This window comes from Cucurbita moschata, unplaced genomic scaffold, assembly GCF_002738365.1.
Source record: "Cucurbita moschata cultivar Rifu unplaced genomic scaffold, Cmos_1.0 Cmo_Scf00014, whole genome shotgun sequence".
Taxonomy (NCBI): Eukaryota; Viridiplantae; Streptophyta; class Magnoliopsida; order Cucurbitales; family Cucurbitaceae; genus Cucurbita; species Cucurbita moschata.
In genome coordinates, this window is record NW_019268530.1 from 72,427 (window position 1) to 96,712 (window position 24,286).

The 24,286-nt window shown below is 38.9% G+C and overlaps 7 protein-coding genes across 16 annotated transcripts in view; 4 read left to right on the forward strand and 3 right to left on the reverse strand.

Annotated features, from left to right (window-relative positions):
- Window positions 1–2,134, forward strand: part of LOC111452684 (ubiquitin-conjugating enzyme E2 34-like) — a 4,828-nt gene extending 2,694 nt beyond the window's left edge. For all 7 annotated transcript variants that reach the window (XM_023093510.1, XM_023093515.1, XM_023093508.1 and 4 more), the window contains 7 exons: window positions 121–159; window positions 353–416; window positions 539–600; window positions 677–716; window positions 879–906; window positions 1,021–1,112; window positions 1,579–2,134. In XM_023093510.1, coding sequence (XP_022949278.1) covers window positions 121–159; window positions 353–416; window positions 539–600; window positions 677–716; window positions 879–906; window positions 1,021–1,112; window positions 1,579–1,858 — 605 coding nt within the window. In that variant the 3' untranslated portion in view covers window positions 1,859–2,134. The remainder of the gene's footprint in view (window positions 1–120; window positions 160–352; window positions 417–538; window positions 601–676; window positions 717–878; window positions 907–1,020; window positions 1,113–1,578) is intronic.
- A 623-nt stretch (window positions 2,135–2,757) lies between these two features.
- LOC111452535 lies at window positions 2,758–3,778 on the forward strand. Its single transcript, XM_023093305.1, has 2 exons — window positions 2,758–3,150; window positions 3,241–3,778. Exons 1-2 carry the CDS (start codon window positions 3,100–3,102, stop codon window positions 3,640–3,642), a joined length of 453 nt encoding a protein of 150 aa, XP_022949073.1. The 5' UTR covers window positions 2,758–3,099; the 3' UTR covers window positions 3,643–3,778.
- A 570-nt stretch (window positions 3,779–4,348) lies between these two features.
- LOC111452640 lies at window positions 4,349–7,618 on the forward strand. Its single transcript, XM_023093455.1, has 7 exons — window positions 4,349–4,584; window positions 4,692–5,144; window positions 5,217–5,269; window positions 5,506–5,543; window positions 5,668–5,986; window positions 6,277–6,581; window positions 6,850–7,618. The coding sequence occupies exons 1-7, from the start codon at window positions 4,572–4,574 to the stop codon at window positions 7,427–7,429; spliced, it is 1,761 nt and encodes a 586-aa protein (XP_022949223.1). The 5' UTR covers window positions 4,349–4,571; the 3' UTR covers window positions 7,430–7,618.
- A 287-nt stretch (window positions 7,619–7,905) lies between these two features.
- On the forward strand, window positions 7,906–10,995 carry LOC111452878 (O-fucosyltransferase 36-like). 2 transcript variants are annotated; one of them, XM_023093797.1, is made up of 4 exons: window positions 7,907–8,267; window positions 8,540–9,383; window positions 9,611–9,860; window positions 10,531–10,995. In XM_023093797.1, the coding sequence occupies exons 1-4, from the start codon at window positions 8,120–8,122 to the stop codon at window positions 10,705–10,707; spliced, it is 1,419 nt and encodes a 472-aa protein (XP_022949565.1). In that variant the 5' UTR covers window positions 7,907–8,119; the 3' UTR covers window positions 10,708–10,995. The 2 variants fall into 2 exon arrangements, with proteins under 2 accessions (XP_022949564.1, XP_022949565.1); XM_023093796.1 differs by having other exon boundaries at window positions 7,906–9,383.
- LOC111452877 (protein STRUBBELIG-RECEPTOR FAMILY 7-like) lies at window positions 10,916–16,363 on the reverse strand. Of its 2 annotated transcripts, XM_023093794.1 has the most exons (17): window positions 16,235–16,363; window positions 16,010–16,139; window positions 15,160–15,292; window positions 15,009–15,080; window positions 14,849–14,914; window positions 14,702–14,773; window positions 14,514–14,585; window positions 13,999–14,070; window positions 13,850–13,915; window positions 13,713–13,775; window positions 13,305–13,621; window positions 12,887–13,182; window positions 12,511–12,782; window positions 12,010–12,142; window positions 11,727–11,863; window positions 11,492–11,648; window positions 10,916–11,364 (listed from the first exon to the last, which is right to left on the reverse strand). In XM_023093794.1, exons 2-17 carry the CDS (start codon window positions 16,110–16,112, stop codon window positions 11,215–11,217), a joined length of 2,181 nt encoding a protein of 726 aa, XP_022949562.1. In that variant the 5' UTR covers window positions 16,113–16,139; window positions 16,235–16,363; the 3' UTR covers window positions 10,916–11,214. The 2 variants fall into 2 exon arrangements, with proteins under 2 accessions (XP_022949562.1, XP_022949563.1); XM_023093795.1 differs by lacking the exon at window positions 16,235–16,363 and having other exon boundaries at window positions 15,009–15,063; window positions 16,010–16,194.
- Window positions 16,364–18,012: 1,649 nt separating this feature from the next.
- Window positions 18,013–19,859, reverse strand: LOC111452882 (vacuolar cation/proton exchanger 2-like). Its single transcript, XM_023093801.1, has 5 exons — window positions 19,427–19,859; window positions 19,293–19,346; window positions 19,031–19,147; window positions 18,650–18,743; window positions 18,013–18,318 (listed from the first exon to the last, which is right to left on the reverse strand). Exons 1-5 carry the CDS (start codon window positions 19,448–19,450, stop codon window positions 18,308–18,310), a joined length of 300 nt encoding a protein of 99 aa, XP_022949569.1. The 5' UTR covers window positions 19,451–19,859; the 3' UTR covers window positions 18,013–18,307.
- A 47-nt stretch (window positions 19,860–19,906) lies between these two features.
- Window positions 19,907–24,241, reverse strand: LOC111452880 (vacuolar cation/proton exchanger 3-like). Of its 2 annotated transcripts, XM_023093798.1 has the most exons (13): window positions 23,843–24,241; window positions 23,699–23,754; window positions 23,328–23,597; window positions 22,908–22,975; window positions 22,791–22,819; window positions 22,459–22,655; window positions 22,150–22,362; window positions 21,912–22,031; window positions 21,133–21,249; window positions 20,999–21,052; window positions 20,737–20,853; window positions 20,356–20,449; window positions 19,907–20,024 (listed from the first exon to the last, which is right to left on the reverse strand). In XM_023093798.1, the coding sequence occupies exons 3-13, from the start codon at window positions 23,595–23,597 to the stop codon at window positions 20,014–20,016; spliced, it is 1,290 nt and encodes a 429-aa protein (XP_022949566.1). In that variant the 5' UTR covers window positions 23,699–23,754; window positions 23,843–24,241; the 3' UTR covers window positions 19,907–20,013. The 2 variants fall into 2 exon arrangements, with proteins under 2 accessions (XP_022949566.1, XP_022949567.1); XM_023093799.1 differs by lacking the exon at window positions 23,699–23,754 and having other exon boundaries at window positions 23,843–24,240.
- Between the last annotated feature and the right edge of the window lie 45 nt (window positions 24,242–24,286).

Here is a 24,286-nt window from a genome sequence, read left to right on the forward strand (position 1 = left end):
TTTTTTTTTTTTTTTTTTATCTCAAGTTTCAGCTTCTAGTTACTAAAAAACATGTGCTCTCTGCCCATCATTTAGACAGTTAAGTTTGCGTATTAATTATTGAATGTTGTCCTATTTCAGATTATGTTTTGGAGGGAAGTGAGGGGACTCCTTTTGCAGGTGAGTATGTTTTTACTTTGTTCCCTTGTATTACACAGTCGACACTTTTATCAATTCAATCATCGATTTCCTTTCGTGATTGTCTGGTTCAAGATTACTTTAAGTTTTCCCTTTGATTTACACTGGGGTATCAACTTCTTTTTCTTAGTATCGTTATTATTATTTTATTGAAATCATTTTAAATTTTTTTTAGGTGGGTACTACCATGGAAAGATTAAATTTCCTCCAGAGTATCCATACAAACCTCCGGGAATCAGGTATAAGCATCTTGGATGTGTATGGTAATCTGGAAAATATTTGGGAAGAGAATAAATAAATACTTGGCTTTTTATCTGCTTATCTTTACTGTGATTTCTGATCCTACTACGACAATTTGCAGCATGATCACCCCAAATGGTCGGTTCATGACTCAGAAGAAAATTTGCTTATCTATGAGCGACTGTAAGTTTTGAAGTTTAAAGATGATCATGCCTGCTTGTCGAGATAAATGATTCTAATTGACATGATCTGTCTGCAGTTCACCCAGAAAGTTGGAATCCTATGTGGTCTGTCTCTAGGTGAGGCATAATCCTTCTCTTTTTTTTTTCCCTGAGGTGTTACAATTCCTTTGAAGTACCGGTGTTTTCTTCTTCTGCCAAAATTTTATTCTAGTTAATAAATGGTTGCTTGGTATGGGACTAACTTTTATCATGGTGCACTTTGTTTTCTAACAATTGTAGCATTCTAACCGGGCTTCTTTCATTCATGGTGAGTAGATTTTGGCTCTTGGTTCATTTTGCTTAATAGGAGGTGGCTGTTTTTGTGGCTTTATCTGTTTTTATTATCTATTAATTATGTGAGATGGTCTACTTTCTTATGTAGATGGACAACAGTCCTACTACTGGCAGCGTGAATACTACTGCTGCTGAGAAGGAACGCTTGGCTAAGGCTTCTCTTGCATTCAATTGTAAAAAGTAAGTCAATTCGCCCATTGTGCAAGATTTTGTGTCCTTAAACCGCTGAGGTTCCATCTGCCATCCACATTCCCTTGTTATGTAGGCTTGCTGGAGTTAATGACCTAGCCCTTAATAATTACTGGAAATGTGGATGGGCCATCTCTATCTTTAAAAAATCACCATCTCATATTTCTCGAGGCAGTAGCGTAGTTTTACTGGTTTTCATGGAAACACGGAGACGTGCAACAATGATTATTCTACTTTAGGCCGTAAAACTTGGGCGTCCTTGAGTGTGTGAATTGCAAGTTATCTTTCTTGAATTTAGATCTCACTTGCTTTATTGGCATGTTCCTTGCGAAACCATTGTTTATTCTTTTTCTTTTTCAACCACCCATCATCAGTTTTTTCTTTTTTTTTTCTTGGGGACGACTTTAATGATAATCCATTGCGACAAAAAAAAAAAAAAAAAAAAAAACTTTTACAGCCCAACATTTAGAAAACTGTTTCCCGAATACGTGGAGAATTTCAATCAGCGGCAGCAATCGGAGCAGCTTGTTGCAGAACAGGTATCACCAAAGCCATCAGTGGAAGGCGAAGCTAGGAAACTAATTGAGAAGGTGAAGTCCATGGAAGGGAACATAAACAAAGCAGCAGATGGAGACCACATGAAAAGAAATCGGAAGCAGTCGTTCCCTACATGGTTGATGTTGCTGCTGTTCTCGATCTTCGGTGTCCTAATGGCATTGCCTCTCCTTCAACCATGAAGCTGGGAAATGGGAAGATTGCGTAGGTAATGGTAGAAAGACTAGCTGCTTCTGCTTGTGCAAGTCGAGGATGCTCATATTTTTGCATGTACTTCACACACACACAGTGTCTGTATAGATGGTCTGGTGTCTGTCTGTGATGTGGCCTTCACCTTACCGAGAGTCTGTTATGTTTGAAATAGTCGCTTGAAAACCAAACCTCTTTGTTTGTCTATAAATGTTTTTGTTTAAATAATATTATTAGCTGAGCGTGACGCTGCACAGGGCTCCACCGCAGAGTTAGTGTTTTTCTTTTTAGATTGGGGAAAGATCCTCGGAGCATCCCCAAAGTTTCGCCGTGTTTTACGCTCCTCTGCTTCTTTATTCCCCATGGGGCCATTATCCATTTTTCTATGCTATTTTTCTCTGAAGCATGCGAGTATTTTTTAATTGTGAAACTATTTCGTGGAATTTAATCCATTCACTAAGCTGAGGAACCTTCTTGCTTGGGGAGCAAATTTTGGATATATATCTTCTTTCTTTCTTTTCTTTTTTATTTTTTTATTTTTTTTTTTTACAAATTCGACAGATAATAATACGTATGGCGCAAATGGGATTCATGGATCTTTGTCATTTGACGTGCTTCATTTTCTTTATTTTAAAAGGAGTTTGCGATTATTTTAGAAAGCATGTCAAATATGCATTTGAAACTGTTGATGGTATGTTCTATCAAAAAATAAAAGGAAAAACAGAGAGGTTAGGCTTAATATAAATAAATTGAAGGGTGGATTTAGATTTAAAATAGTAAATAATTTAAGTGGGGATTTAAAAAAAGAAGGTGCACTTAACGACATTGGCATAATTAAGAGCATAATATAAAAAGGGACACCCACATAGCATAGACGGAGTTTGTATTCATAGGATAAGTAATGATACATTAGTGACTTTTGGTTTGATGATTATGTTTGGTAGAATTTGTTGCTTACATATTTATTTCTTTCCCATTTCCCTCAACTTTATTCCTTGATTTCTTTGTGGCTGCAAGTTCTTCTATGGCGGTTGTTGATCTTTCCCTCTTTTGCTTTAGATGCAGAGGAGCTTCCTGTTCGTTCTTCAATTTTGATGCCATTTCTTCTGATCCCTAAATTTGATGTGTCTGAATTCTCTGTTGCTTCTTGCCTTCTACCTTTCCTACCTAGTATTGTTTTGTTTGGTTGGCTGTCTTTTGTTCTTTCAACACATCTGCTTCTCCTGATTTTGAGATGGACGATCCTTGTTTTGATGACTTCGATCCTCGTACCAACTTTTCCAAGGTGATTCAGTAATGTTCTTCTTTTTCATTTTTCGCCTCTTAGATTCATCTTCTACTTCTTGTTTTAATGCAATGTCTGTCAATTTACCAGTTCTTGGAAGAAGCAAAACATCATGCCAAAGAAGAGGATTTCAAGGCCTCAACACAAGAAGAAACAGGAAGGAAATGGTTGGCACAACACAAAAAGAGCAAGAAATCATGGAAAAACACACTCTTCTCCTGGTTGAATAGTGACAAAACGAGCAAATCTCTTCCCAAACTAGAAAGAAATTCTCACACATCCAATAAAAGACGTGTTCATGTTTCGGGTCTGATTTACACTGGAGCTACGACCGTCGATGGCAGACCCCGACACCGTCCGACGTCTGGACCAATTGCGAGTCTCTTCAATCCAAGTATGCGAACCGAGATGGAGATCCCTTATATGTGTCTCCACCAGCTCACTAGCCCCATTCCTAATCACTATTATGGTCCAATTTATCTTGTTACATAGTCCTACATTGCCTCAACCCACCTTGGAGCCAGTGCAGCTTTGAAATGTTCTGTCTTGCTTTGTTTTGTACGTGTGATGAATATTATCAATATTATGAATGTTGTGAGCCAAGTTTGATTCTTGGCCCTCTTCGAAATTTGGTGATCATGGTTACAACTTACAACTCCACGACTACTTTTGTTTGATAATATTCATGTTTCTCGTTTCTGTTTGTTAAAGACTAGAAGCGTTTAACTGTTACTGTTTCTCATTTTTCGATCAGTCAATACCACATGGCATACTAAACAGATCGAAATTGATTCAAAGGATTGAAAATTTCTTAATATAATAATATTCTAACAAAATGGAAGAGCTTGTTGGGTGAAGAACATTCATTTCAGAGATATTCTTGAACTAGGCGTGGATTACAAGGACTCACTCTTCCCTGCCTACTCAAAAGCCTTTTAAATGTCCTCAATCTTGTGGGATCTGGTAATTTTCTCTCCCCATTAGGCTCCAATGGCGGAAACTGAAGATCAATCTGTATATCATCAATTTGAAATTCGGCATCCGGTGACTCGCCGATGAAGACGCTGCCGGAAATTGAAGATCGCTCGTGAAAATCATCCAAACCGTGGCTACCTCTGGTGGGCTTCGGGCTGGAATAATGGGCTGCTTTCAATTGAAGTTAATGGGCCTGTTGGCTACGGTGCTTGTTATCCAACGTGTCCGTCGAATCGGACAAAGGAGAGAGGTTCGTTGTGTGGCTCAGGCTCTCAGTCTCAGACTGGCTTCGTCTCTGCTCCCTAATCCTTTGAGCGACGCTGCCCATCTTCCATCAACTCACAATATCCTTGCACAGTCGATTATAATGCAAATTCCCCAACTGGTTTGCGTCCATTGCTTCTTCAACTGAATCATAGTGGTTGATTTTGGCTGAATGAGCTCCCATGCCTTTGATTGGTATGCTTCTATTGTATGCTTTCAGTGGCTTCTGTTCATTTCGAATGTTATCGTTATCATTTTCTCAATGAGGGTTTCTTTTTTCTTGGTTTTGCTCGTGTTTGTAGCTGAGATTTCTACTGCTCAGCCTGTTTTCCACAGTTTCCCTCGTACCTCCTATGCCCAATCATGTCTTCATGTTAAAAAGTCACTTGCGTCACTTACTTCTGGGAATGAAAAGGAAAATTATCCTTCCTGGAAATCTCTGATTGTACCGAAACGGGTGAGTTTCACTGTATGCCAGCCTCAAATTTGTAGGCGGGGGTTCTTGATTAGAGCAGTTGCTACTCTTGAACCTAAGCGTGTGGCTCATGATGGGAAGGGGGACGTTTCTATGGGGGGAGGGGCTGAATTTAAGAATTCTCAAATGGGTGCTGCCCCGAGTACTTCAGATGTTCAGCTTTCCTCGTCCAGTGAAGATACGGAAGAAATGGATGCGCGAGAGAGGTTGAGGCGAGAGAGGATTTCCAAAGCGAATAAAGGAAACACGCCGTGGAACAAAGGCAGAAAGCACAGTGCAGGTAACACACCGACATTTCATCTATACACGTTGAGGATTTACCGTTTTCTTTTAATAAGTAAGTCATTTGCAGAGACCCTTAGACGAATCAAGGAGCGAACAAGGCTTGCAATGCAGAATCCTAAGGTGAAGTCATGTAAGAATGGTTTTATGTATTCTTGTGGATATAGAAATGGTGATACACATTCTTGCGGAATGAATGATCATAATGTCTTGTAGCCTTGACTCTGAACCATGAGAAGTGTTACACGGCCTAGGATTCAACAGTAGGTCATGAACAGAATATTTATCTAGGAATATTTGATATCCCACGGCCTTTTAATACTATACTCTCTTCGTAATGTACCCTCTTTTGTGTGCAGATAAAAATGAAGTTAGTTAATCTTGGCCGTTCTCAGAGGTAGGTGTCATCCCAGTCTGTTTACTTGGATGGTTTATGATCCGTGATTCTGCAGTTGATTCTGTCTAAATATGCGATCCCTGAGCCCTTGAATTTCAATTTCCCCTTGTTTTTCATGCCACAGTGAAGAGACAAGGATGAGAATTGGCGTTGGAGTGCGAATGGGGTGGCAAAGACGCCGTAAGAAGCTGAAATTACAGGAAACTTGCTACTTACAGTGGAAAGATTTAATTGCTGAAGCATCAAGACAAGGCGGTCTGGGTGAGGAAGAGTTGCAGTGGGAATCCTACCAAATCATGAATGAACAACTTAAAAAGGAGTGGCAGGAGAGTGTTGAGCAACGGAAGACAATGCCCAGGCCGGTTGGCGGCAGGAGAGCACCAAAGTCAGCTGAGCAGAGGAAGAAGATATCGGAATCCATCTCTGCCAAATGGGCTGATTCTGTATGTCTTGTTTTATATCCTTCATTAGTTACATTGAATGGAACCTTTTTAAGTTGTCGAGAAATGTTTGGATTTAATTCTAGAGCTCCTTCACACCCTCTCCGGATAGACTTGGATCATTGTTTGGCATATACAAACCATTAGCCTATAACTAACCTTCAAACTACCATAGTCTTATCTTTGGTGGTTAATGCTGATAGATTTGATTTTATGCAGCTTATCACGATCCTACCATATGTTCTTAACAGCCACTATCCCTTCTTCATGTTTACTTGTTTATTTTCTGTCAGGAATATCGTGCTCGAGTTTTCTCTGGCCTGGCTAAATATCATGGCACACCTATTGGAGTCAACAGAAGGCCAAGGAGGAAGCGTAGTGAAAGTACAGAGACCACAAGAAAGAAAGAAAAGAGTGGTGTTAAATCTCCTGTTGCAGGTGGGTCTAAGATTGAAAGCCAACGATTGAGACTCAGGAAAAGCAAAGCACCGCGTTTTAAAGACCCCTTAGCGAGCTCTAAGCTGGAAATGATAAAGAGTATCAGGGCAGAGAGAGCAATCGCAGAAACTCAAAAAACGGAAGCCATTGAACGAGCCAGGTCTGTTCTTTTCCTTTACTTGCAGTTTCTTAAATAAATTAATGGATGGTAGGCCTAGCCATAGACATAAAACTGGTTGAGCATGTATGTGAATAACATTGTTTGAAATCATAGAACTCTTCTAGAAAGATAATTCGAGGGAAATCGAACCTGTTGATTGTATCTGTAGCCTTTGAGTATGGCCTTTTGGAGTGTAGCTTAATCAAGAATGTGAGACGGCTTGATTTAACATTGAACAGTTAACGAGATTCCAGTTTGTTCTTTGCAGACTCTTGATTGCTGAAGCTGAGAAAGCCGCCAAGGCCCTTGAGGTGGCTGCTACTAGAAGTTCCATTGCTCGAGCTTCCCTCTTGGAAACAAGAAATCTTATAGCTGAAGCCAAACAATCAATTGAATCCGCAGAAATAGAGCGAATGGCATCCCCGCAGAGCGAAGAACGGAATGCAGCAGCCTCCTACACCTACGAAGTGGGGGGTACCTCAAATGAGGAGGGAGACTCAGTTGCCGGAAAAGGGAACCAAAATGGAGTGGTTCAAACAATGGCAAATGGAACCCAGTTGTTTCCATCGAGCATAGATAAGGATTTTGATTTTAGCAAGTTAAGTTTACAGGATATACTTGGCGGAGAGAAGGAAGTTCCAGCAAGCTCCAATGGGCATGGCGCATGTCATTCAAGCTTTTCAAGTCTGACAAACCACCCTAATGGGAACAAGCCATCTGACCATAAACCTTCCTTGAACGGAACAAAACTTCACCACCTGGAAGAGAAACCGGATTCCCAAGTGATTAGTGTCACGAAGAAATGGGTTCGTGGGAGGCTGTTTGAAGTAGCTGATGGAGGTTGTTAGGCTTGATGTTTAATGAATATGAAGCGCATTTTATTTATCACATCTCTGTATTACAAACTAGCTGATTCTGTTGAGTTTTTGGAGCATTCATCCATCATACATTATTAGAGCAGCCTTCTCGGTGTTGTTCGATTTCTTATGTAAACAATCTCAACATTGTTGGCTATGAAAAATCTCTTGCTCCCTTCACACCCATTAACACCATCTGACTTTGCTTACATAAACATTGTTGGCCTTGAACCATGCACGGCGGCCCGGTTGGAGGCCGCTTTCACCTCTTAACTGCGTCACTGACATGCATGCATGTTTTTTATTTTGAATTATTGATAATATTATAAGTTTATGGATATTTTTAAAAATTTTAGTATGTAATGTAAAAAGAGGAGAGAAATTTCACCCGTCCGGGCGTATGTATTAAGCAGAAGGGGAGACGATATGGTGGGGGCGGCCCATTGTTAAAGAGTTTGGTGAGGGACGATGGCGTGTCATTTTCTTTCACCGACGGATGTGATGATACTCCTTCATCCTTCGCCCTTGCTTTCTTTTCGCATTAAACTTCCATCTTCCCCGCTACTCAACTGTGTTTCTCGCGACAGTCCAACAACAACACTGCGGATTTCCACTCAATTTTTTCCAACCATACTCTGCTGAAGAAGAGGAAGAAACAACAAGACCTGAAGAAGGTCATGGATGACGAATCAGATGATTGCCGAAACCTTATTGACCAGAATTCCCCCAAGCGCGTCCCTTCTACTTTCGACATCGACGACGATCCCCATTTCAGGCCTCCCATTCAGACTTTCCGTTTCTCCATTCCTAAATTTGCATTTGACAAGAGGTACTACTACATTTTAGCGGCCGCCCTCCCTCTATGCATTGTTGTTGTATTTTTCTCTGCCGACATCCAAACTCTCTTCTCTACTAATCTCTCTTCCCCACTGAAAAGTTCCGATTCCCTCAGTGACCGCATGAGGGAAGCGGAATTAAGAGCTTTGTATTTGTTGAGGCAGCAACAACTGGGTTTTTCCGATCTTTGGAATCACTCCTTGCTCGTTCAATCTAATTCAAGTTTCAACTCCACCTCTTCTAATAATTTGAGTTCCAATTCAGCCTCAGGAACCCCATCTACAGAAGATCTCAAATCTGCTATATTGAAGCAGATTTCTTTGAACAAAGAGATCCAAAACGTTCTTTTATCCCCCCATAGCTCTGGGAACATATCAGAGGAAGTTGGTGATGCTCATTCCATGGGGAGCTTCGCCCTTGATAGATGTAGAAAGATGGACCAGAAACTTTCCGATAGAAGAACTATTGAGTGGAAGCCAAAATCGAACAAGTTTTTGTTCGCTATATGCACTTCGGGGCAAATGTCGAACCATTTGATCTGTTTGGAGAAGCATATGTTCTTTGCTGCTATCCTCAACAGAATTCTTGTTATTCCTAGTCACAAAGTTGATTTTCAGTTCAGTAGAGTAATTGACATTGATCATATTAATTCATGTTTGGGAAGAAAGGTCGTCATTTCTTTTGAGGAGTTTTCTGAGATTAAGAAGCACCACTTGCACATTGATCGGTTCTTCTGTTACTTTTCAAATCCAGATCCTTGTTATGTGGATGACGAACATATTAAAAAGTTGAAGACCTTGGGGGTCTCTATGGGCAAGCTCGAATCTGCCTGGAATGAAGATACTAAGAAGCCCACTAGAAAGACAGTTTCGGACATTGAATCCAAGTTCTCCTCTAATGACGATGTTGTAGCTGTAGGAGATATTTTCTTTGCTAATGTAGAGCAAGAGTGGGTGAATCAACCAGGCGGTCCCATCGCTCATAAATGTCAGACTTTGATAGAACCAAGTCGTCTTATCAAGCTGACGGCCCAGCGGTTTATTCAAACCTTCTTAGGAAAGAATTATATCGCCTTCCATTTCCGACGACATGGTTTTTTAAAGTTCTGGTAATACATTTACGATCAATATGTTCATACAAATTCTATTTTACGGCTGCATTATTAGTTTCTTTAGGAACGAATGGTTAAGATTTTGTTTGTTTTCTGGTTGGCCTTTTGACGAACAACGTTAACAAATGTGATCATTGTTTCTTGTTGTTTGAAGTACTTGCAAGTTGGGTTTTCCATAGGGAGATTTCATATCAAAGTGGGTAATGAAATTCTCTGTGTTTCAGTAATGCAAAGCAGCCAAGTTGCTTTTACCCCATTCCCCAAGCTGCCGACTGCTTAATTCGAGTGGTTGAAAGGGCAAACGTTCCAGTCATTTATCTTTCCACTGATGCAGCAGAGAGTGAATATGGGTTGCTGCAGTCACTTCTTGTGTTGAATGGGAAGCCCATACCACTTTTTAAGAGGCCTCCACGTAATTCAGCTGAAAAATGGGATGCCTTATTATATAGGCATGGGATCGAGGGAGATTCTCAGGTCAGCCTAAGAAACTCAACTTTTCTTTTACACACTTCTTGGTTTTGTAGGGAAAAGGTTATCTTAACAGTCAAACCCTTCTTTGTTTCTATCAATGCTTTATGCATAATGACTAGCTGAGGTTAGAGTTAGGGTGTCAATGATGCTCCTGTACTTTCAGCATTTTGAGTGTTTGATTTTAGCTGTGTACAAAGTTCCACATGCGGACAACATATGTTGATTGAATAGTCCGAATCATTTATAATTACGGCCTGTTCATGATCAAGTTTAGATGGGGGTAGCTATAGTGGGCAGTCGTCTGGTATTCTTAAGAAAACTGTTAAAAGGTTGCTGGTTTGTTTTATTTGTTTAACTTTATTCAGGTTTGTTAGATACTTCGAAGTTCACCATGTTGCTTACAAAACTCATTGTTTTTTCTTTGCATGCTTTTGGTATCATAATTTTTCAGCCGTGGGAGGACATGATCTAATCCTAGACTTGATACAAATGTTGAATCAGAGTCCTTCCCAACTGTACTGCTCACGATGTGACAAGCAATTTTGATTGATTCATCCAAACCAATAAAATCTAACATTGACTTGTTTGTTTTGGTCATGTGAATTGAGTTCTATGTGAACTATAAAATCTTGAATTTCCTTAGCATCCTCCCACTCAGATTTTTATCGTGTAGGTTGAAGCGATGCTGGACAAGACAATTGGTGCTATGGCTAGCACATTTATCGGTGCATCTGGGTCTACATTCACTGAGGACATTTTGCGGCTAAGGAAGGACTGGGGCTCTGCATCTACTTGTGATGAGTACCTTTGCCAAGGCGAGGAACCAAATTTCATTGCAGAAAACGAATGATATGTAAAGATTCCGTGAGGTATAGAAGCTGTCAATCTGATCCAGTTTTAGGCTTGATCTAGAATCTAGTTTGCTGTATGATATGGCACCTGATGAAGTCTGCACAAATTCTTTTCCGTGTATTAAGTACTCTTAATAATATATTTACGGCTGTAACCCATGTATATAGAGAAATACTTGAGACACTGAACTTCGCATTGTCACTGTATAATCCACATATTTCCCATAGGGGAAGGCTTTGATTGAGTAAATAAGATCTTTGCAATATGAAGCTTCTATTAAGCAAAATAGGTTTCAAAATAACTTCTGAGTTTTCATTGATTGCACGACTGGGTTCACTTCCTATGAACTTTTCAGCAAGCATAAAGCGTGAAAAGCAATGTGAACGTAAACATAAAACATTACTGGGCTTCTGTCTATGAAGGCGGGTATGCACGAAATCCTAATATTAACGCGACATCGATGTGAATGATTAAGCATTCCTTGTAGATTGCTTAAAGAAGCCAGTTAAGATGTCTCATGTGCATCAGGTTCATCAGTTCTAAAAGATGATCCGTGATCGCTTCCAAATGTTCTTCTGCTCATGTTGGATCTCTGCACAAGCCGAACCAATGCTTCCACCACCTCTGACATAGGAGGTCTGAATTCCGGCTCGGGCTGCCATGGAAAACCCAAATGAACCTTCATTTAGCTGATTGGGAGAGACTGAATGCACAGTATTTTGCAAGATTTTTGCTTCTTAACTAGATGTTTGGAGTACAAAAATTTGACTAAGGCCGAGTACCTGGACGCAGAGAGCCACAACATCTGCAAATCTTGAGAGAGACTTGACTGGGTAAAGACCTTTAAGTGCAGGATCAACCATTTTCGTCAAGGCATCAATGTCATGGAGCTGAGGCGTTGCCCATCGAACCAAGGATTGCTCAGCTCTTGGCCTAGAACTACAACGAAGTCACAAAATTATCATTAAACAAACCAATTAGTCTTCTCACTCCAGCTTTGGATTTGCCTTTATTTACCTATCAAACGGCTTACGTCCACATAGAAGTTCTAACATCACCACTCCAAAGCTGTATATGTCGCTTTTTAATGTATATTGACCAGACATGGTAACCTCCGGGGCACTATATCCAGATCCTGCTTGCTGATCTAATGCCTGAGAATTTGACAAAATTCATATAACTGAACATATTCAATGCCTTTCCATTATAGTTATTTACATATCATGCAACTCTGCTCTAGGAGTTGGTTCATTGAAGGATATGAAGGAAATAACTTGTGGGAAAGTTTTGAGAAGCTCACATGATCAAGGTTGGTAATAAAGCTAGCCAGGCCACAATCGGAAAGATGAGGATTAAGTTCGGCATCCAGTACGATATTAGCCGACTTTATATTTCTGTGTACAACTGATGGTGCACAAACTTCATGTAGGTACCTACAAAGTTCTCTCCAACTTCAGATGGTCCAAAAACAACTATATATAAATTTATTCGTTCAACAAAGTTTTGATCAATTGGGATCTTCAAATTGTAAGGTATGAATGACCTTCAAAGAGTTAACTTTGTACTTTTAGAAACATACATATACATAATATACATATTATGCCGATATGAGGATAGTTCAAATAGTTAATACATATAACTTCGACCGAGATTAGAGGCTTGAATTTCTACCCAGCATCTTGTGAATTGTGTGCATGTGAAAAGTATAATGATGACACTAAAACTTGAACAAGCACTATGGCCTAATTGCTAGAAATCACATCATAACCACAAATATGTCAGGAAAAGTTCATGAACTTACTCTAGTGCACGGGCCGTTCCCAGAGCAATCTTGACACGTGAGTTCCAAGTCAGTGGCTTGCTATATTCATCTGATATATGCAAGAAGTCATGAAGTGAGCCATTCTTATGGAACTCATAAAGTAGCAAATGCAGACCATGCTCTGAGCAATAACCCATTAGCTCTGTTACATTAGGATGATGCAACTGAGATACATTAGCAACTATCTCTGTGAAATCTTCCAAAAACTCTCTAGGGAAGGCAGCTGAATCTATTTTCTTCACGGCAAGAACCTACATCATTGCCAAGAACGCTTAAAGAGAGTGAGTTAGCATATCAGATAGATCGTAACCATTATTACTTCCAACTTTAGATACAAATAAAAGGTAAAAAGTACCTTCCCATCATCAAACTGAGCCCGAAAAACACGTCCAAATGATCCCTCACCAAGAAGATTTTCTACATTGAAACTGCCTGTAGCCAATTGCAGATCTGCTATTGAATATGACTTCACACTTATCTCAGGAGAGACATTGGTCTTCTTCGCAGCAGGTATCGTTGATGTATCATTGTCATCAAACGATTTATGACTGTCCATAGGTGGGGGTCTTAGATTGATTGAAGCAGGAGAATCCAATGCTTTTGTATCCAATGAGGATGAAGTATGAATAAGCTTCATTTCTGCCAATGAATCTTTCAAAAGAATTCACTCAATCAGAATACAAAAAAGTTGGAATGCAGGCCAGTAAAAAACTTCTTGTAGAACGTTTACAAGAATTCACTCAATGAATAAGAAAGCAGTCGAGCAAGTTTACCTTGCGCTGCATTTGAAGCAGTAGATACGCTAAGCTTGTTCCCAAGCTTTAGCTTCTCTATGTCTGTGGATGACTTCTTGGGCCTTCTCTTTACAAAGAGATATGCTACCACTGCTCCCACAACTAGCAGAGATATAAGAATTCCAGCAATGGCACCACCACTGATTCCTGATCTACTGCTATCTCCATCAGCAGCACCACTACTCAGTGGGCTGTAATTGTTCCCAGGCTTGTGATATCTGTAATTGTGGTAGGCTGGAGATGTACCGGGCGGAGGTGGGGGTGCAAGCCCATAGCTCCAAGAATTGCCACCATCCCTGTCACATAGTTGCACAAGTTCAATTGGACTATTACATTTGGCTAAACACAATATCTTAGAGAAGATAATTATGTTGGTCAGTTACTCACTGAATATTTATGTTCTTCAATCGTTCAGGAACCCAACCAGTAAAATTGTTGTTTTCGACATTCCTGAGAAGAATGCAATATAAGTTGTTTCTACATGCTAAGTTCCTACTGAAAAATAGTCATATAAGAAAACACACAAGTTTTGGAGAGGAAGATTTGCAAGAACATCTATAGTGCCACTGAACTGGTTGTTTTGCAGAAACCTACAGAAATTTAGAAGGAAAAACATGAAGAATCAGCATTGGCTACATACTTATTCCACATTAAGTAATTATTCAATACCCACATTGAGTTCATACTGGTAAGGTTGCTAAAACTCTGGGGGAGAGTACCTGACAGAAAATTGAAAGAGACATCCCTGAAGAAGGGAAAGATGGTTATTTACACACTGAATTTAAAGAAAACCAGCTACAATATCTTTTCAGTTAGTCGATGATCGTTAGTTCATATGTTTAAATGAAGTTAATTCACCGTTGGAAATGCCTTTTGCCAACGCCTTTTGTAACAGCTCAGACCCACCGCTAGCAGATATTGTCCTCTTTGAGCTTTCCCTTTCGGGCTTCCCCTCAAGGCTTTAAAATGCGTTGCTAGGGAAAAGGTTTCCACACCCTTATAAAGGGTGTTTCGTTCTCCTCCCCAATCAATGTGGGATCGTTGGATCCCACACTTTTAGAGAAAAGTTCTCTTTTTGTTTTTTTATTTTTATAGGAAAGAATTTAATTGACGTAAGAAATCAAGGAATGAAAGTGATCAAAATATTTAGTTAAACTCATATTAATTGAGGATAAAATGTGAACTCACAACGTGGACAGGGAAGAAAGATTCCAGAACATATTGTTGATTTGATCTCGAAGCTGATTGTGGCTGATGTTCCTATGATTCCAAGTCAGGAGCGGAGGGGCAAGAGCAGAAGACCAAGCGTTAGCTTCAGCATGCAGGTAGAATGCATAAAAGGAAAAAAAGTATATATTAAACTTGAAAGTACTAACAAGGATATAAGCAAACTCATTTGAGAAATAGAATAGGGAAGGCTTCCACTGAAGTTATTACATCCAAGGTTTCTGCAGAAAGAAGTTAATTTTATAAATTGAGATGGAAATATAACTTTGTCAGAATAAGCAACAATAGAATCATACAGTTTTTGCAAGTTTTGAGGGAGTTGATAAGGTATGTCAGGTCCAAGATTGTTGATACTCGCGTCTCTGCAAATTGCATTTGTTTACATATTATCTATATGACATATCGATTAAGAAAATTAATTTATATCCATTTGACAAACGAGACCAAAGATCTTACAGATTAATTAGAGATGTCAAACTTGAGAGCTGGTATCCCAGTGATCCAGAAAGTCCTAAACCAGACAGTGAACTAAAAAAATTATATAGATAAGTGAAATCACATAAATGTTAACTGTATAAATGTATATAACAGGGCAAGAGAAATATACATTTCTGTGACCCGTGAGCCCGAGCAAGTAACGGCTTTCCAAAGCTGACCACACGGATCTCCACCACTTGCAGTCCATAGGGTTAGAATTGGAGGCGAGTTTAAACTAGTAAACATGGCATTTAGAGCAGACACTGCAGAAATAATGCTACTAAGATATTTATGTGTATGAGTAATAGAGTGCGTTCAAGTAAAATTAACAATAACTTTCCAACGAATATATCCTCTACACAAAATATGTCAAAATATCACTTCGGAAGCAACAATGCATACATGATGATCTCCTAGACAAGTAACATTGTTCAGGTTAGAGCCAAGGAGCAGATACAAATGGGTACAAGGTGGAGTTCTTGCTCGATTTCTTTATCCCTGTAGTCACTATTTTTGTGCAGTAACAAGGTCTACTGAGATGGTATCCTTATCAAAATCCAAAATGAGGCATCTCTAAGTATTCACATTCTTGTAGGCTGAAAGTTGTGACATGGCAAATATACGCCACGCATGCTCTCCTAAAACCACTGTTCCTAAGGAAGCTCCTTGCAGGAGAGGAAGAAAGTTCTTCATATGATGAGAGCCCTAATAATAGTAATAAAAAGCAACATTCTCTTAACTGAAACCTCTTTAGAATCATCTTCTTCTTCAAGGGTTATATGAGGCTCTGTGATGTAAAAACTGAAGTGTAGCTGAAAGTATGTAATGTAAGGAACATCCAGGTTGCTTCCCAGTGTATGCAGTGCATAACATTAAGGAAGAAGAAAAGGAATGCTTGAAAGCTAATGTAAGAACAGAAACACGGCGTGGGAAGGAAAACAAGCGAAGTGAAACAAGACACAAAGAACTCAGGTACTGACCATCTCCTGGATCCGTAGCTCCATAGATAAAACTGGCCCTCCATCCCAAAATGCAGATATTGATGAGCAGCAACGCCTCTCCCCAACTCCATTTCTTCACCATTTCTCTCTGTCACTTGCTCCTCTCTGCCTGAAAAGGCAGAAAACAAATCAGCTTGCCTCCTTTTTTTTCTTTCTTTTTTTTTTTTCTTTTTTCCTTCTCTTTCTTTTAATTCGACCTCTTACCCTTTTTAAGAATGGGAAAAATGTTTCTTTATGGCCATCGCAGCAGGACTTGTCAGATAGTATCCAAGGCCTTGGAAAGGTCTCTCTTTTACCACTGTTGCCACTTATTTTGTCTCTCTCTCTCTCTCTCTCTCTCTCTCTCTCTCTCGGGTTAAATTTTGATTTTACCATGTTTCTGCTTTTTCGTGAATAGAAAATGGGTTGGTAGAATATTTTATTTCTACCGTTGATTCTGACGGGTGGGCTATTGGAAATAAATAATTCCAAGAAGCAGTCACGCGAGGAGGATTACCAGCTCGAGTGTCTGCCATGCGAACAAAGAATATATGCGATTAGTTTAAGTACGCATAATAAACAGCAAGTTTAAGGTAGCTTACAAACACGTTTCCTAAGCGGGTCCAAACCATTAAAAGAAAACTTTTATTTCTCAACAACCAAACTATCATTGTAGAGTGAACATCAAAAAGCAGGCAGCTAAACTCCAATTCATTCGGGATGCATAAATCAAAGAAAACCAGCAACAAGGTCGAGAAAGTTGGTTTAAGGATTCGAAGACAAATGCAAAGCCCAACAAAGAAACAGAACTCCGGACAAATGGTAGGTCTTGAGGTAGCAGAACAGCAGTGTCAGAACTTGTGCTTGCTTTCATTTTACATCACTGCTGGTTTCAAATAGACATTTATGTTTGGATCAACTAGAAGGTGGAACCATTACAGCAACATTACGGTATCTTGGCGACTGTCAAGACTGATATAATAATGAGCTCCTTTCTTCCACATCAATATCAGATTCTTTCATCTCGTCACAGAAAACAACGAACTGAGGTATCATTCTTTAGAAACAAGAGTGTGCATGAAGACTTCTTTTTTCTATTCTTTTGTTTTGCATAGGGAATTCGCAAACATTGAAAAAGTTAACTTTACAATACTAAGTTTGCGAAAACAACTACTATAAATGCATCCAAGTATTTAGCGTCGATGATAATGAGCAAAAGCCAAGAAACAAATTGGAAAATGAAAGAGGCAATAGGAAAAGAGGAGAAAAGACGAGCAGTGGTGGACACATGATGGGGCTGAGTCCAGGTGGTGTGGTGGGTAGTCACGAGCTCGCAAACGTTGGGGTCCAAGACAAATTTGAAGTGGGGACGGCCTCTGCGACATTTTCACAAACAGTTTGGTGATAGAAATCACAAAGCTTGGAAATTGGAAGGAGCCCACGCAAATAGCAGTCGGTGGCCGAGTGGCCTCCGTTGATGGAAATATTAGTGGGATAATTTGTTAATGATGGGAACATCATTATAAGAGCTTGTCTCTCGTTCCCGATTAACCTACCCTGAAATAGCGTATTTGGAAGGTGGATACTAATCTTGGTTACCAAAATCTCCTGGTCTTTATGTACGTAAACAGACACACATCAAACCAATTTCAACTGCCTCAGTTGAAGACAAAAGATTATGTCATTTAAAGACAGAAACAAACTAAATTAACTTTCGAGGAGGGATTGGGTTGGATTGAATTGGATAAGATTTCTGTTTCTTTAAATATACATTGTTTGTACTCTGCTTTGGTTGATTGTGATCGTTTCATTAGAATATATGCTGTGTGCTAAGCTACAAAGTTCTAAATTCGAAGATCCCACACACAACCATCTTCCACCTTACAATTTGTTTGGGTGTGGGACATTTTTTGTTCTTTCAAAGAAGCCCACATCTTTTGAATCCCAGTTTTCAAGAAAATGTCCATCTCCTGGATACATCCGGGATCAGTGGTGATATTTGGTTCGATTGGTTGAACACTTCTTATAGCTAAGACGACAAAGAAGAGCATTCAAAGGAAGAGATTACAATTAGTGAATATAGATTACAGCTGAAGCCTATGATAAACAAGCTAAGGAAGAAGATGATCAATGAGGAGAAAAGATCAACTGTCATATTATAGCACAGTTCAACTAACGAAACCAAACTCCATCTGATGTCTGCAGCTTCCAACGAAGTGAAGCAGTGGTGGTTTGAGGATTAATGCAATGCAGAACTTCAGCTTGCAGTAAAGTTCCAGGACCAACTTGCTTCCAGGGTTAATCATCATCTGCGTAGCAATCCAATAAATAATTATGGCTCCGAACCTTTTAAGCCAGATTCAGTCGCAGTTTTAGCTGTTAAATATCGACATAAGAAGGGAATCCTATGTCCACGAGTCTAGAAGATTATAATGAACAAAAATATTTCAGAGAAATCAAAGCTCAACTGGCATAAAACATGTAACTTCAGCCAAAAGGTCAGAGGTTCGAATCTCCAACCCCAACATACTGTTGAACTAACTAAAAATAAATAAGGTGAGAAGATGTAATTACAAGGCAATTCCAGAAACTAAGCAGTAGATTTTCTATTTGTAGTGGATTCAAGGAGTAACTACTCACCACTGCTAGGGTCAACATGTACAAAGAAGCTGGCTGCCACAATGAGGTAGCATAGAATAAGCATTAGACCTTTGAAATAATTTGACGTCCCCTCCTGCAAATATGACCGTTGCCAAGAACATGAGAACAATGACTTATCGTACAGAACAAACAGAGATAAGGACAGCAATTGTTCGCATACCACAGTGTCTAATGCATTTATACTGAACTTATCATGGATAAGCCACTTTTATTTCCCATTTTCGTTTATACATTCATGTTCCGACGGAATGGCTTTTGGTATATAAACGAAACTTTTTAATGAAAATGCACCGAAAAGTTCAAAGTAATAGTCCCATAATGCAGCGTTAAATATGGAAGGATGGATAGAAGATAACGCACCTGCAACATAAAGGCCACCACTAGCACAGTTATAAACAGAGTTGCAGTCTCAAAGAGTTTAAAGTTCAAGTCCATTGGTATTCCCATACACCATCCAACAACGACGCAAAATGGGATCTGCAATCATCAATGGCACACAGTACAGCTAAATGTTATAGAAGAGTTAAACTAATGGTAATTCTGTTTCCATTTCACCTAAAGTTTTGTTAGAATCAACTGATTAAGTGTTATTAGGAACTTAAAAATAATCTTCAAGACTAACCACAAACATGGATATTTGTGTTGATGATCCAATAGCAACTCCAAGGGTGATGTTCTGCAGTAACTTTTAGGTCAATTAAGCCAATGAAAGTAGATGATTAGATGAAAATGAAAAAAAATCCACAAAGTACTCACAAGCTTATCCTTCATGGCAAACATGATTGCACTTGCATGTTCAGCAGCATTTCCAACTATTGGCAACAAAATTACACTTATAAAAGCCACTGGCAAATGTAATGATTCAGATGCTCCCTGAGAGAATACACACAAACTAATTAAATTTGCTGGATACTGCAAGGTCCTTATCACTCTTTTTTTATTTTCAGGGAAAAAATTAGAGAGTCCAGCGACCAAGATAAAAATGAAGTGCAGAATTTGAAGACTTCATATAGAAAATATGCGTGATCCGAAGGCAAATGAGAACAGACCATAGAACATGAGTTTGTCCCATAGGATTACTGTTTTAATCAGAAAAAATTATAGTGCTATAGCAGTACACAAAAATTCTCATACTACTTCTCTTCAATACTTGTCATAAAAGAAATATTTAAGAATGGTGCGAAGCCTAGAAGCCTAGCGTGTGTGTATATATATATATATATNAACCAAACTCCATCTGATGTCTGCAGCTTCCAACGAAGTGAAGCAGTGGTGGTTTGAGGATTAATGCAATGCAGAACTTCAGCTTGCAGTAAAGTTCCAGGACCAACTTGCTTCCAGGGTTAATCATCATCTGCGTAGCAATCCAATAAATAATTATGGCTCCGAACCTTTTAAGCCAGATTCAGTCGCAGTTTTAGCTGTTAAATATCGACATAAGAAGGGAATCCTATGTCCACGAGTCTAGAAGATTATAATGAACAAAAATATTTCAGAGAAATCAAAGCTCAACTGGCATAAAACATGTAACTTCAGCCAAAAGGTCAGAGGTTCGAATCTCCAACCCCAACATACTGTTGAACTAACTAAAAATAAATAAGGTGAGAAGATGTAATTACAAGGCAATTCCAGAAACTAAGCAGTAGATTTTCTATTTGTAGTGGATTCAAGGAGTAACTACTCACCACTGCTAGGGTCAACATGTACAAAGAAGCTGGCTGCCACAATGAGGTAGCATAGAATAAGCATTAGACCTTTGAAATAATTTGACGTCCCCTCCTGCAAATATGACCGTTGCCAAGAACATGAGAACAATGACTTATCGTACAGAACAAACAGAGATAAGGACAGCAATTGTTCGCATACCACAGTGTCTAATGCATTTATACTGAACTTATCATGGATAAGCCACTTTTATTTCCCATTTTCGTTTATACATTCATGTTCCGACGGAATGGCTTTTGGTATATAAACGAAACTTTTTAATGAAAATGCACCGAAAAGTTCAAAGTAATAGTCCCATAATGCAGCGTTAAATATGGAAGGATGGATAGAAGATAACGCACCTGCAACATAAAGGCCACCACTAGCACAGTTATAAACAGAGTTGCAGTCTCAAAGAGTTTAAAGTTCAAGTCCATTGGTATTCCCATACACCATCCAACAACGACGCAAAATGGGATCTGCAATCATCAATGGCACACAGTACAGCTAAATGTTATAGAAGAGTTAAACTAATGGTAATTCTGTTTCCATTTCACCTAAAGTTTTGTTAGAATCAACTGATTAAGTGTTATTAGGAACTTAAAAATAATCTTCAAGACTAACCACAAACATGGATATTTGTGTTGATGATCCAATAGCAACTCCAAGGGTGATGTTCTGCAGTAACTTTTAGGTCAATTAAGCCAATGAAAGTAGATGATTAGATGAAAATGAAAAAAAATCCACAAAGTACTCACAAGCTTATCCTTCATGGCAAACATGATTGCACTTGCATGTTCAGCAGCATTTCCAACTATTGGCAACAAAATTACACTTATAAAAGCCACTGGCAAATGTAATGATTCAGATGCTCCCTGAGAGAATACACACAAACTAATTAAATTTGCTGGATACTGCAAGGTCCTTATCACTCTTTTTTTATTTTCAGGGAAAAAATTAGAGAGTCCAGCGACCAAGATAAAAATGAAGTGCAGAATTTGAAGACTTCATATAGAAAATATGCGTGATCCGAAGGCAAATGAGAACAGACCATAGAACATGAGTTTGTCCCATAGGATTACTGTTTTAATCAGAAAAAATTATAGTGCTATAGCAGTACACAAAAATTCTCATACTACTTCTCTTCAATACTTGTCATAAAAGAAATATTTAAGAATGGTGCGAAGCCTAGAAGCCTAGCGTGTGTGTATATATATATATATATATCACTAAATGACATGTCAAATGCTAAATGAAAAGAGTTTGTACTGTGGTAGTACTAGAAACTTTCCGTGTTCAACCGTAGAATTTTGAGGTTAAGAGATTCACACAACATCAACATTTTAGGTGAGTGAAAAATAGTTTTTGTCCTTCTATATCTTCTTGCTGTTATTTTATCAACGGTTTCGAGAAAAGAAACCTACTGAACAAAGTTTGTAAGCTTCACTACAGAAAAGCTTTGAATTACCATGAATAAACATTAGAGTCAAGCCATGGATTAGAATAAAGTTGTAATGCCGATTAGAATAAAGTTTACCTCGATAGCATCAACAAGGTATCCAGATAAAATCGATACCCATACAGTCAAGATAGCAAGCCACCCAATTGCTTCCCAAGCATAAATCTCAGGATCCTCCTCAACTTCACCATCACCTTCCTAAAGAAATATAAAAAGGCTAAAACCATTAGAATTAAAAGCATCTCTGCTTGAAATGAAACTACTGCGTGGAAAAGATAGATAGCTATTTCCTTGATTCTGCATTTTTTAGACCCACCTCATCAAGAGAACCATAGAGATTGTGCTGACTTTTTAGTTGAAAGAAAAGGAAGCTTGCATATGCAATTAACATTATACAACTGCTAAACCTTGAAAGAGACAATGCTGACTCTCCAGAATGAAGTTCTGTGTGGGTGAAATGAAGCACAGCCGGAAACGTTGTTCCCATAACAGCCATTAACAACAATCCTGAATTCACAACAGCAGTACCCTGTTGCCAAATAGTCAGATTTAAATGTAAACCAAGAAAATGGAGTAAAATATCACCACCGGTGAAGAACATTTCCTAGAGCTCAAAACTTTGTACCTTATTGAAAGTCTGCACATTCTTATGATGAACAATCCCACCAGTGAAGAAAGCGCAACCAAGCACTAGGAGCATATTCGACAAGATTGATCCCAATAACGACTGTTGAACAACCCTAATCATCCCACTCTTTAATGCATAAATCGATATAATCATTTCGGTTGCATTTCCAAATGTTGCATTCAAAAGACCACCAACTGCAAAGTCCATTAAAACATTTGAGTTACTAGAGAAACTAACTGAACAGCCATCGATTAGAGATCAAACGAGGAACTACTTGAATAAACAAAATGACCAAAACAAGCAATGCCAGATCATGCTAGCAATTGTACCTGTTGGACCAGTATAGGAAGCAAGCTGCCTGCATGACGAGTATTTTTAAAAGTAAGTGTAGCACAATAGAAATAATATGAAATCCTAAACGGAGAATATGGGAGGCCAAATCTTACTCTGTAGCATAACCAAGACGTTCTGCCAAAGGTGTAATTCCAAGTAACGTGAAAAAGAAGACCAAACCCTGACATATAAAGCTGACTATCAAGGAATTATGAACCATGAGACAGATCATACAAGCCACGGTACTAAGCAGCAAAAAGATCCTAAAGTTAGAATGTTCGAAGATCCAAGATTTTATGAGTACATCAATAGATGATATAAAGCATCACAACGAGGTCATCATAGACCATATCCTCATCAAATCAAATAATTAGGAAAAATATTTGATTGTCTAGGAGCTTCTGTTTCATGAAAGGCTTGCTAAATACAAGTCTTCCACCATTTCTTTGTTCTCAAATCTAGTCATGTCATTTGCTTAATACAAATTTCAGAATGCAACCAGTAAGATCATGAAGAGGAGTACTACTTCTTACATGCTTTCCAGTTAAATAATGTAGCAGGATTGCCAAAGGACCAAACGGAAGTAACACGTTGATCTTTGCTTTAATCAACACTATTTTAGCACTTTCAAGAGGTCTAAAACGAATGTTGTTAGTCTTCCACCATCTTTTATCATCTGGGGAGGAACGCACATGAACCGTCTCACAGTCAAAGCTATGCGATAAGTTTTTCGCAACTGGTGTTCCCTTCAATGGAATATCTTCGTCAGATAGGTAATTTGTTCCCTCCTCTATCGATCCCATCTGCAAGCATAGTTATCTCGATCAATTAACCCTTTTCACTTCCAATACCAAAGACCCTTTTAGACAAAACTACAGTAAAATACAAATCTGGGTAGATTTACATGTGCTACCCATCAGCTACTTCATCTTCCACATGTCAACTCCGAAGCATTTTTAACTTAACAGAAAGAAGAAACCAGATCGAGTCGAGATTAGGACGAGGTTTAGTGAGTGCATGAATAGAAAGAATGAGGGGAAGCATTTACCAGACTGGAGATGAACTTGAAGTGACGCAACGAGGATATCCAGGTCGAATCCCAGCTGCAAAATGATTAAGAACTCCTGAAATGGAGCTGAGATACCAACCTCAAAAGGAAGAAGGCGAGAGTAAGACAAGAAACAATCGGGTCCCACTAGATTGGATCGTATAGGTTGATTCGGTTGCTTAAAAATAAATACTTGGGTGACCACAGTCGGCAAAGGCCAGACAGAAGGAAAGATCTTCGAAATAAGATCCTCGAGTTCACAAAAATAATAAATAGACCAAGCGATGAAGAAGACGAGAGTGGGTGGCGATTAGGAAGGGAAGGCAAGACGGCAAGCTCCACAGCAGCTAGGAAGCTTCTGCGAAATATCGTCCTCTTGCGTCTTCCCCGCTTAGCTTTGACTTATTTATTAAGTGTAATTTTTTATAAAATTAACAATAATAA

What these genes read in the sequence shown, in the direction of transcription:
- LOC111452535 (XM_023093305.1), top strand. Translation starts at nt 3,100, where the DNA reads ATGGACGATCCTTGTTTTGATGACTTCGATCCTCGTACCAACTTTTCC. An exon ending in CTCGTACCAACTTTTCCAAG is followed by an intron (nt 3,151 to 3,240) that starts GTGATTCAGTAA and finishes TCAATTTACCAG; the next exon opens with TTCTTGGAAGAAGCAAAACA.
- LOC111452640 (XM_023093455.1), top strand. An exon ending in TTGCAATGCAGAATCCTAAG is followed by an intron (nt 5,270 to 5,505) that starts GTGAAGTCATGT and finishes TTTTGTGTGCAG; the next exon opens with ATAAAAATGAAGTTAGTTAA. An exon ending in GAAGCCATTGAACGAGCCAG is followed by an intron (nt 6,582 to 6,849) that starts GTCTGTTCTTTT and finishes TGTTCTTTGCAG; the next exon opens with ACTCTTGATTGCTGAAGCTG.
- LOC111452878 (XM_023093796.1), top strand. Translation starts at nt 8,116, where the DNA reads ATGGATGACGAATCAGATGATTGCCGAAACCTTATTGACCAGAATTCC. An exon ending in CATGGTTTTTTAAAGTTCTG is followed by an intron (nt 9,384 to 9,610) that starts GTAATACATTTA and finishes TCTGTGTTTCAG; the next exon opens with TAATGCAAAGCAGCCAAGTT. An exon ending in GGATCGAGGGAGATTCTCAG is followed by an intron (nt 9,861 to 10,530) that starts GTCAGCCTAAGA and finishes TTTATCGTGTAG; the next exon opens with GTTGAAGCGATGCTGGACAA.
- LOC111452877 (XM_023093794.1), bottom strand. Translation starts at nt 16,112, where the DNA reads ATGGTGAAGAAATGGAGTTGGGGAGAGGCGTTGCTGCTCATCAATATC. An exon ending in CCTCAAAACTTGCAAAAACT is followed by an intron (nt 14,774 to 14,848) that starts GTATGATTCTAT and finishes TTCTTTCTGCAG; the next exon opens with AAACCTTGGATGTAATAACT. An exon ending in ATGAGTTTGCTTATATCCTT is followed by an intron (nt 14,586 to 14,701) that starts GTTAGTACTTTC and finishes TTGGAATCATAG; the next exon opens with GAACATCAGCCACAATCAGC.
- LOC111452882 (XM_023093801.1), bottom strand. Translation starts at nt 19,450, where the DNA reads ATGTTTGCCATGAAGGATAAGCTT. An exon ending in TTGCCATGAAGGATAAGCTT is followed by an intron (nt 19,347 to 19,426) that starts GTGAGTACTTTG and finishes AAGTTACTGCAG; the next exon opens with AACATCACCCTTGGAGTTGC. An exon ending in TGGTGGCCTTTATGTTGCAG is followed by an intron (nt 18,744 to 19,030) that starts GTGCGTTATCTT and finishes TCATATTTGCAG; the next exon opens with GAGGGGACGTCAAATTATTT.
- LOC111452880 (XM_023093798.1), bottom strand. Translation starts at nt 23,597, where the DNA reads ATGGGATCGATAGAGGAGGGAACAAATTACCTATCTGACGAAGATATT. An exon ending in CGTCTTGGTTATGCTACAGA is followed by an intron (nt 22,820 to 22,907) that starts GTAAGATTTGGC and finishes CTCGTCATGCAG; the next exon opens with GCAGCTTGCTTCCTATACTG. An exon ending in TTCCTATACTGGTCCAACAG is followed by an intron (nt 22,656 to 22,790) that starts GTACAATTGCTA and finishes TGGACTTTGCAG; the next exon opens with TTGGTGGTCTTTTGAATGCA.